The sequence below is a fragment of the Palaemon carinicauda genome, chromosome 15 (assembly GCF_036898095.1).
Source record: "Palaemon carinicauda isolate YSFRI2023 chromosome 15, ASM3689809v2, whole genome shotgun sequence".
Classification (NCBI taxonomy): Eukaryota; Metazoa; Arthropoda; class Malacostraca; order Decapoda; family Palaemonidae; genus Palaemon; species Palaemon carinicauda.
This window is the reverse complement of record NC_090739.1, coordinates 130,628,846-130,640,983: the sequence shown is the minus strand read 5'-3', so window position 1 is coordinate 130,640,983 and position 12,138 is coordinate 130,628,846. Positions and strand designations below refer to the sequence as shown.

General features: G+C 32.6%; 1 protein-coding gene across 1 annotated transcript in view; it reads right to left on the bottom strand.

Moving 5' to 3' along the window:
• LOC137654180 (uncharacterized) overlaps window positions 1-9,323 on the bottom strand; it is a 255,135-nt gene extending 245,812 nt beyond the window's left edge. Inside the window, exons 1-2 of the mRNA XM_068387818.1 lie at window positions 9,272-9,323; window positions 8,711-9,004 (exon numbers count right to left, since the gene is read on the bottom strand). Of these exons, the coding sequence (XP_068243919.1) occupies window positions 8,711-8,795 (85 nt within the window). The 5' untranslated portion in view covers window positions 8,796-9,004; window positions 9,272-9,323. The remainder of the gene's footprint in view (window positions 1-8,710; window positions 9,005-9,271) is intronic.
• Between the last annotated feature and the right edge of the window lie 2,815 nt (window positions 9,324-12,138).

The window sequence follows — 12,138 nt, the reverse complement described above, 5'->3', positions numbered from 1 at the left end:
CTCGTTGCGAAAGCCTTGCCTGACGGACCATGAAAGGAAACAGCACTCGCCAATCACGACATAGCGCTTCGAACACGGTGCGTTCTATTGATACATGAAAACAAGAATCGAACACTCCCACCCATCCACTGACGACGGCCAAATAGATCACGCCAATATAAAGAAACGACATCAGAACAGAACACAGCGTTCCATTGGACTTATATTTGCCATTGGGGTTCGTATTTACTCTTAAAAGCAATGTATGATTAGTTTTCAGGAACGTAAATCATGGAGGGCTTATTAGTGAGTCATTATATTGGTTATAATGGGTGTGCGGCTTCGAGGAATGGAAGAGCTTATGAGAATTTATTCGTATTTCGAATTCATCAGCATATGATGATGTGTACACAACTCCCTGGGAAATTATCAATTACGCCTCATGGCTAGGCTACAATCGTAACTGCAAACCTTTACTCTCGAATGTAAATAAAATTAAATGGACCTCAATTACTTCCAGTAAACAACATACATGCATAAGTGCCGTGTTATTTCCGAATTTATGGTTATTGATGTTTCAGAGGAAAATATAGGATACAAAGGAAGGGAATCACATTGGAAATGTGAAATTATTATGGTAGTGATGGAAATGAGAAAATTGCAGTGAAATAATCACCAAAAAAACATCATCACCATATCAATAACAATCTAGGTGAATCAATAATAATAATAATAATAAAACAACAACAATAATAATAATAATGATAATAATAATCATCTCACCAGGGTATGTCTACTCCATCTCCCTCTCGTGAGCGAGACAGGAATTAATACATACAGCATATATATATATATATATATATATATATATATATATATATATATATATATATATATATATATATATATATATATATATATATATATATATATATATATGTGTGTGTGTGTGTGTGGTCACCCAACCAAACACTAACCAGGCCCATTTATTGGAATCTTCATTTAATAACTAAACAGAAAAGCAAGTTGAAATAGAATTAAATAATATTCTTATTGAATAACACCAATCACATATTCGCACATACTGATACATATTTCACGCGCATATACAGTATATATATATATATATATATATATATATATATATATATATATATATATATATATATATATATATATATATATATATATATATATAACACTTAAGGTATTCAGTGAATAAGTTGATCGATCAATCAAATACTAAGTAAATTCCACCTCCCCCCCCCAAAAAAAAAAAAAATACAAAATTCCAAGTTTCAAAATGAAACAACTAAAAAGCTAAAGTACCTCAAATAGTTTCTCGCCGCATGACTGGAAGAAAAATATCAAATTCAGATTCAGAGAGAGAAAACCAAAATAATTCAAATGTGCTTTAGATTTTTATGTAATAAAGTACGATTCTTAAAATGGATAAGAAAAAAAAAAAAAGCATAATTTTCCTTACACTCTGAATAGGACGTGACCTGAAGAATGAAGATAGGTTTTCTTTGGAATAACAGGTCATCTAAAAGGGCAGAAAACTCCAAATCTTCAGCTGGAAAATAAAGCAAGATTTAAAGGGAAAACATTTCCCTAAAGATCTATATATTTTTTTTTATTACATCTGCCAACCAAGTTGGAAGGAGGTTATGTTTTCGACCCCGTTTGTACGTTGTTTGTTTATAAACAGCTTCCTGGCCACAATAGGGTAGTGAAACTTTCAGGAACTAATGGTTATGTTGAGACGTGGAAGTGTTTGATTTTTGAAGGTCTTAGGTCAAAGTTCAAGGTTGAGCAGAAGGTCGAGAAATAACCTGTAGTGGCGGATGTCTGCGCTCTACTGGGCGCCCCTCTATTTCAATATAGAATTATCGACGGTTAATGATGGAAAATAAAATTCCAAAACAAATCCCACAACAAAAATATAATAAACAAACTATTCCGAAGATTAAATAATTTTAATCATGAAAATAAATAAAAACATTCTGTGCTAAATATATTTCTCGGTTCTTTTATACAATCCAGGCAACTATTCTTTTCGTTTTAAAATTATTCTGTATATTTGTGGACAGAAAAGATATATTCTTTACGTTTTATAAAATAATAAAATACTACTAACAATCTCCACTTGTCCTATAATAATAAAAATGATTAAAGTCCACAAAAATGGAAAATAAATGAGAGAATATTTTTACCAGTTTCTATAAAATAAGAATTTATTCTTCGTATCCCCTGGGCCAAGAACTAAAGGTCTCTCTAGTCAGCTAACAATACTATATCCTTTAGATGTTAAGCTTGAGATAAAAATAGAAATATATAAAAATATAAGCGAAAAAAAAAAAAAAAGCTGGGAAAAAGGAGAGGTCAAATGAACAATGATTTTTCATTTTCATATTCTGTTTTTGATGCTTCTTTTACACCTCGTGAAGAAGGAATATTAAATAAACCCGTTCCATTATTCACACGCCTTTCTAGGAGCAAGAGACCCTGCTGGCATAAGGCCAGCGACACATCGCACGTCTTGCCAGTGTGTTATTTTATGTTTTCAAGCAGCAACGATTACGGATTGTTACAGTGTGTTAATTTTACTGTAGTATGAAATACTGATCTTGGTTCTCTCTCTCTCTCTCTCTCTCTCTCTCTCTCTCTCTCTCTCTCTCTCTCTCTCTCTCTCTCTCTCTCTCTCATACATACATACATATATATATATATATATATATATATATATATATATATATATATATATATATATATATATATATATGGTGTGTGTGTGCGTGTGTGTATATGTGTGCGTGTTGTGGATGTCTGGACACTTTCATAATAAACTATTTTCTTGGCTTAATACGTAAGCATAATTAATTTTTATTACATGTCAGCTGTCGTGGTTTTTACTTTATATATATATATATATATATATACATATATATATATATATATATATATATATATATATATATATATATATATATATGAGTATGCATCTACACATGCAAACACACATATACAGTATACATACATACACACACACATATATATATATATATATATATATATATATATATATATATATATATATATATATATATATATATATATATATATATATATGTGTGTGTGTGTGTGTGTGTCATTACCCTCAAACCATTTTATCGCACAGGTAATGGCTCCAGACAAAAACCAAACAAGAATCCTGTTAAAATCACGCTTTTCGAAGTCCCTGTGCTCAAAACTTCACCAGAACAGCTCATCGGCAACCACTAAATTTCCCCCAACATCCATTGCGCCAATAAACTCTATTACTTCTATCCGTTCCTGGTTATCAAACTCATTACTCCCTCACAGCCTAGTTATTCCCTCCTTCTAAAGAAATCTGTATAAATGATTTCTCCATAAACTCCCTAAGAATTGAAATCAACTCATCTTAAGATCTGTATATGATTTCACAAACTCTCTAAGAATTGAAATCAACCCATCTTAAGATCTGTATATGATCTCTTCACAAACTCTCTTAAGAATTGAAATCAACCCATCTTAAGATTTGAAATCAACCCATCTTAAGATCTGTATACGATCTCTTCACGAACTCTCTAAGAATTGAAATCAACCCATCTTAAGATCTGTATATGATCTCTTCACAAACTCTCTAAGAATTCAAATCAACCCATCTTAAGATTTGAAATCAACCCATCTTAAGATCTGTATACGATCTCTTCACGAACTCTCTAAGAATTGAAATCAACCCATCTTAAGATCTGTATACGATCTCTTCACAAACTCTCTAAGAATTGAAATCAACCCATCTTAAGATCTGTATACGATCTCTTCACAAACTCTCTAAGAATTGAAATAAACCCATCTTAAGATCTGTATATGATCTCTTCACAAACTCTCTAAGAATTGAAATCAACCCATCTTAAGATCTGTATACGATCTCTTCACAAACTCTCTAAGAATTGAAATCAACCCATCTTAAGATCTGTATATGATCTCTTCACAAACTCTCTAAGAATTGAAATCAACCCATCTTCCCCATCGAAGCTAATTGGTATATTTCTTGGCATTAATTTTGCACATTTAGACATGTTTTTCATATTCAAATAAGCCATATATTTTAATATATTAATATCCGGATTTTCTTATCGACCTCGGGATCAGAGTCCCCTCTCAATTCTTTCTACCAGACGAACTCTATGCAAGTACGCTAAGCTTCATAATACTTCTACGCACCACCATTATCCCTCTTTCATTTCCTTATACGCCATACAGACTGCTAATTCATCTTAAACCTTTTATCAGCAGATTGTCGTTAATGTGCATTCAACATCACACTCCACTTTCGTATAAGACGTCAGTGAGGTAACACATCATTCGTTAATAGACGGAGAGGATTAATTTCCTTTGAACTTTTTAACATTGACTGTTTCCTTTGAAAAGTTACTCTAATTAGCAGCAAACATGATGAAGAGTGACGCGGCTACATGTCAAATTCAAGCATTGAGCTTTTGGGTGGGGATAGATTAGAATCCAGGACTTATATAAGGTCTTCTTTTACTGTGCACAACTAATAGAAATACATCACGAACACACGCACGCACGCGCAAGCAAACAAGCACATACACACACACACACACACACACACATATATATATATATATATATATATATATATATATATATATATATATATATATATATATATATGTGTGTGTGTGTGTGTGTGTGTGAGTGAAACGTGTTGGAGCACGTATTTACACACACACAGTTTATATATATATATATATATATATATATATATATATATATATATATATATATATATATATATATATATATATGTGTGTGTGTGTGTGTGTGTATGTTTCGTGTATAAATTCATACTTCTAAACAAACATTATACTAGGTGCTTATGTATGTATATGTGTCTATACTCTTAATACATATTCTGGAAGCAAGCGTTTGAGCATTAACTTATCGATTTAAAAGTACACAGGCATAAAAAAAAAACTTCATTCAAACTACAAATGTAAATACTAAGTTTTCTATACATGAATGCATTTGCATATGTAAACCCTACAGCATACTGCAAATACGTTAATTGCATTACACGTCCTTCCACTTTACAACGTCAGGACATTTTCGAAATAGCAGAATCATTACTCTTTATATTAATGGAATACTACAAAGTTATTTCATGATTCATTAATAATGCAGAAGCGTTATGCTGAATAATATACAAAGTAAAGCGAGGCATCGACTTGAAAGATTATATTTTCTATTATTATTATTATCATTTGCTAAGCTACAACCCTACTTGGAAAAGCAGGATGCTATAAGACCAAGGACTCCAACAGGGAAAATAGCTCAGATAGGAAAGGAATTAAGGAATGTACTACAGGAGAAGTTTAAGAATAATAACATTAGAATAAATCTATCATCTATAAACTATAAAAACTTCAAAATAACAAGAGGAAATGAATTGAGATAGAATAATATGCTCGAGTATACCCTCAAGCAAGAAAACTCTAACCCAAAGACAGTGGAAGACCATGGTACACAGGCTATGGCACTACCCAAGACTAGAGAACAATGAATGATTTTGGAGTGTCCCTCTTCTAGAAGAGCAGCTTGCACAGCTAGTGTCTCTTCTACGTTAATTTTACTTCATGAATCAAACCTTCTGGCGGAGCTGGTGAGAATTTTAATCAAAGCAAATCCGACAGCAGATTTACTGTATTGTTACCATTATTATCATTAAAAAGTATAATGAATTTCATCATCATCATCCTCCTACGCCTATTGACGCAAAGGCCCTCAATATTTCATTATAATCATCATCTCCTCCTACGCCTATTGACGCAAAGGCCCTCAATATTTCATCATAATCATCATCATCTCCTACGCCTATTGACACAAAGACCCTCAATATTTCATCATAATCATCATCATCTCCTACGCCTATTGACGCAAAGGTCCTCAATATTTCATCATAATCATCATCATCTCCTACGCCTATTGACGCAAAGGTCCTCAATATTTCATCATAATCATCATCATCTCCTACGCCTATTGACGCAAAGACCCTCAATATTTCATCATAATCATCATCATCTCCTACGCCTATTGACGCAAAGGTCCTCAATATTTCATCATAATCATCATCATCTCCTACGCCTATTGACGCAAAGACCCTCAATATTTCATCATAATCATCATCATCTCCTACGCCTATTGACGCAAAGGTCCTCAATATTTCATCATAATCATCATCTCCTCCTACGCCTATTGACGCAAAGGCCCTCAATATTTCATCATAATCATCATCATCTCCTACGCCTATTGACGCAAAGGCCCTCAATATTTCATCATAATCATCATCTCCTCCTACGCCTATTGACGCAAAGGCCCTCAATATTTCATCATAATCATCATCATCTCCTACGCCTATTGACGCAAAGGTCCTCAATATTTCATCATAATCTCCTACGCCTATTGACGCAAAGGTCCTCAATATTTCATCATAATCATCATCATCTCCTACGCCTATTGACGCAAAGACCCTCAATATTTCATCATAATCATCATCATCTCCTACGCCTATTGACGCAAAGGTCCTCAATATTTCATCATAATCATCATCTCCTCCTACGCCTATTGGCGCAAAGGCCCTCAATATTTCATCATAATCATCATCATCTCCTACGCCTATTGACGCAAAGGCCCTCAATATTTCATCATAATCATCATCTCCTCCTACGCCTATTGACGCAAAGGCCCTCAATATTTCATCATAATCATCATCTCCTCCTACGCCTATTGACGCAAAGGCCCTCAATATTTCATCATAACCATCATCATCTCCTACGCCTATTGACGCAAAGGCCCTCAATATTTCATCATAATCATCATCATCTCCTACGCCTATTGACGCAAAGGCCCTCAATATTTCATCATAATCATCATCTCCTCCTACGCCTATTGACGCAAAGGCCCTCAATATTATATTTACCAATGTCCTTTAAATCATACTTTCCTCGTCATTATGAACAATATTATCACACCGTTTTACTGACTTAGTAGCCTACATATCACTACTACTATTATAATTATGTAAGTATGATGAATCTAGTCCTTATGAATATATTTCCTAATTTCTTTTTTATTATACTGCCTTCGTCATTAGGAACATTATTATGCTTATCAAATATATTTTATAGAATCGTTATTAATTAGATTTTATTATTACAGAAATAAATGTCGGTGACATTTACATAAGTTTAAAGTTTAGTTATATACTGTATGTATATATATATATATATATATATATATATATATATATATATATATATATATATATATATATATATATATATATATATATATATATATATATATATATGGGTGTGTGTGTGTGTGTGTGTGTGTTTCTAATTGTGTTTTCAACATGTTACTTTACAATCAATTACTAAGAAAATATTTTTAGGCGATTTTAATTATTAGTCATACCTACTATAAGTAAATATTGTGAATGGCAATCTCGTGTTTCATTAACATTATCAAATTTTATTAATTAACATTAGTTCTGTTATCATTATTCTCTTGTCTTGGGTAGTGCCATAGCCTCTGTACCATGGTCTTCCACTGTCTTGGGTTAGAGGTCTCTTGCTTGAGGGTACACTCAGGGACACTATTCTATCTTATGTCTCTTCATCTTGTTTTGTTAAAGTATGTATAGTTTAAATCGGAAATATATATTTCAATGTTGTTACTGTCCTTAACTTATTTTATTTTTCCTTGTTTCCTTTACTCACTGGGGTATTTTCCCTATTGGGGCCCCTGGGCTTATAGCATCCTACTTTTCCAACTAGGGCTGTAGCTTAGCAATTAATAATAATAATAATATTAACAACAACATATTCATAAGACTTCAGTGAAATCAAACTTTTTTTCTGCTAAAAATAAAACATTTGAAACCATAAACAAAATATTTTAACAATACATTAAGGGTATTAACAGCAAAAGAAAAGAGAGAGAGAGAGAGAGAGAGAGAGAGAGAGAGAGAGAGAGAGAGAGAGAGAGAGAGAGAGAGAGAGAGAGAGAGAGAGAGTAGGTTACACAACATAAACAATTCGTTCAAATTAATTCATAGATACTGAATGACGTTACAAAAAAAAATCATGATGAAAAGTAGTTTGATCAATGTACCTTACCTATGGAAATTATATCTAAAATTAATTAATCAGGTAAATATATTACGCTTCTTTACAAATACCGAACAAAGTCTAATAATATTCAACCAACGATAAGAATATCTCACCTTCAAAAGTGTTCGCAGGAAATTATTTATTATTCAGGTAAATATATTACGTTTTTTAAAATCAATTCTTTGCGAATACTGAACAAAATCAAATAACATTGTTCAACTAACGATATTTCACCTTCAAGGTATTAGCAGGAAATTATTCATTAATCATGTAAATATATTACGTTTCTTAAAATCGCTTCTTTATGTATACCGAACAAAGTCAAATAACACTGTTCAACTAACGATAAAAATATCTCACCTTCAAAATTATTAGCAGGAAATTAATCATTAATCATGTAAATATATTACGTGTCTTAAAATAGCTTCTTTACGACTACCGAACAAAGTCAAATAACATTGTTCAAATTAAACCTAAATTACCTCTTAAACTAATGACCTACTTACCTTTAGACTGTACATGAGGGAGTGAGGTCAGCACTGCCATGAGGGTCAGTGCCCAAATGACCTTTAAAAATTTCCAGGTCAACATTGTGGCAGAGATTTTTCCCACCAACACAGTGTTCCGATTATCGTTCAGCACAACTTTTCCTTTTTTTCCTTTTCCCAATTCACTTTTAAATAATATATTTAAGCCATCTTCAACTAGTTAAAACTTAGTTATTATAGGGTTTACATTTTTCATTGAATTTTCTATGCTTTTATATGTAAAACTTGTCTAAATTTGTCATAAAATTTCACCTGTGTAAACAGAAATATTGATAAAAAAATCTTTTTGACTTTGAGATTTCAATCACAAAGTTACAAATCCTTTTTCATCAAAGTTGATAATACAGAACTTTCTTCCTTTTAAATGATATAACGTCCCAAATGGTGAAATATTTTCGTCTCGTTCACTTCTGCAACAGACTAAGAGTCTCACTACATCAATAAAAGCCAAAGAAATTGGAAACTCCAGAAGAAATCTCGACTACTTTTCCGACTCACGAATACTGGACGTCAGATAACCTTCGTCCACCGGAGCATCACACAACGCACATCTCTACCGACCCACTGTGGTCGTAACACTGACGGGAGCGATTCCTATTCTTCTTCTCGTAGACCAAGTGACTATTTTAGGTCTCCGCGCATGTGCGCTTCAGGCGGAACATTGTAGTCTCGTATATATAAAAAAAACTAGGGTCTTCTTCTATAGAGCATTGGGTCATTGATATCAGGCGGTCAGACATTACATTTCGACATACGCTTTGTTTAATGAAGTCTTGTTTAAGGTCCAGAGTTTTGCTGATCCGGTTTACGAAATGTATTCCAAGGTAGAACAGCTGTCCCTTGACCACACCGGTTCCCGGCTGACCTTCAAATCAAATAAATACCCGACGTACCACCGTGGGGCGAAAATGCAGAATTTTAAGAATCCACGGAATTATAATTCAAACTCGTAGACATCAGAGTTATGGCATCTTCCCTTGGCATGTTTCCCATACGCACTGTCTTGGGTTAGAGTTCTCTTGCTTGAGGGTACACTCGGGCACACTTCTATCTAGTTTCTCTTCCTCTTGTTTTGTTAAAGTTGTTATTGTTTTTATAGGAAATATTTATTTTAATGTTGTTACTGTTCTTAAGATATTCTATTTTTCTTTATTTCCTTTCCTCACTGGGCTATTTTCCCTGTTAGGGCCCCTGGGCTTATAGCATCCTGCTTTTCCAACTAGGTTGTAGCTTAGCATTTAATAATAATAATAATAATAATAATAATAATAATAATAATAATAATAATAATAATAATAATAATAATGAGGCAGGAATAAAATAAATAAACCGAATGAACATCGGAAACAAGAGCTATCAAGTAGGCGGTGGTTATGATGAACAAGATAAGAAGGGAAGAAGAAGAAGATTGATCGAATGATAAATCTCAACCAGAAAAGAAACAGGAAACGCTCTCTCGCGGCAAGGGAGTTTCGTTCTTAAGGCAGCCGTTCGTTCGAGCAGTTCGACTCAAACAAGGACACTCCAGAGGTGGAGAGAGGGTATCTCGAGTGTAAAAAAATTGAAAATTTGCCGTGATCCCTGTTTGAGGAGGAGCGATCAGTCGAAGTGCCGAGATAAAGACTGAATTATCTCATTAGGATTTAATGGAGTTGGCTCTAGCTTCGATAATCAATAGACTTTTAATTGATACGGAATTTACATCCCAAAGACTAGATCAATATAGGGCTGCAGTGGTCTATTGGATACGTTCATGCCTGGCGTTCAGCTGGATGGGAGATCGAGACCAACTCATACTCGATAGTTCCTATGGTCGTTGCAACCTTAACATCCTTGTGAGCTAAAGATGAGTGATTTGGGGGGAGCCTATAGATCTACCTGCTGAGTCATCAGCAGCCATAGCCTGGCCCTCCCAGGTTCTAGCTTGGGCATTGCCACTGCCCGTTGCCTCTGCCATTCATGAGTGAACGTTACACCTTTAAATGGATTCTGTACAAATTGAACAGAAAGACTTACTCCACAGCAACTTGTCTCGTAAATGATCTTCCTTTAATGGCGGGTCTATCTCTACCCTAGGAGTCAGACCCCCCCCCCCCCCACATATTCTCTGTCATTCTTCTTTCCGACCCTATTTATCTTATTTTCATACTATATATATATATATATATATATATATATATATATATATATATGTATATATATATATATATACATATATAAATATATATATATATATATATATATATATATATATATATATATATATATATACATATAAATATATATATATATATATATATATAAAATATATATTATATATAATATATATGTACAAATATATATATATATATATATATATATATATATATATATATATACATATACATATATACAGTATATATATATATATACATATATACATATATATATATATATATATATATATATATATATATATATATATATATATATATATATATATACAGGAATGTGGACATCCATATCTTTGTCTCCCACAAAAAAATGTAAATTATGCAATAACACATATTTTTCGTTACTGTATATCTGTGAAACGCTCAAATAAACAAACAAACGTGAAGGAAAAAACGCACAAAAAATGTAAATTACCATGTAACATCGCTCTCTCTCTCTCTCTCTCTCTCTCTCTCTCTCTCTCTCTCTCTCTCTCTCTCTCTCTCTCTCTCGTGCATGACCTCCTTTTGTTAATGAGAGATCCGTTAGAATAGTAATGAGACCACCTAAAGTCAGAGGCTTCTCTTAGTTTAGTTTTCGTGCCTCCGATAAATACTTCATTCGGATACAGATAAATGATTATTATATTAGTTTACAAAATTCTCTCTCTCTCTCTCTCTCTCTCTCTCTCTCTCTCTCTCTCTCTCTCTCTCTCTCTCTCTCTCTCTCTCTCTCTCTCTCTCTTTCCATATTTTATACACATATACACATTATATATATATATATATATATATATATATATATATATATATATATATATATATATATATATATATATATATATATATATATATATATATATATATAGTGTGTGTGTAATATATACATATATATATATATATATATATATATATATATATATATATATATATATATATATGGATAAATATCAACACAATATCGTGTTCAAATAGAAATAAATTTCTACCTCATACTTGGGATCGAACGCTAGAGAGAGAGAGAGAGAGAGAGAGAGAGAGAGAGAGAGAGAGAGAGAGAGAGAGAGAGAGAGAGAGAGAGAGTCGGCATAATCACGAACCATGATGAATATAAATATATACAGTATATATGTAAATTCAACGTTAAACTTAACCGAATAATTCAAATGAACCCATTTTTCCCATCCAACTTCC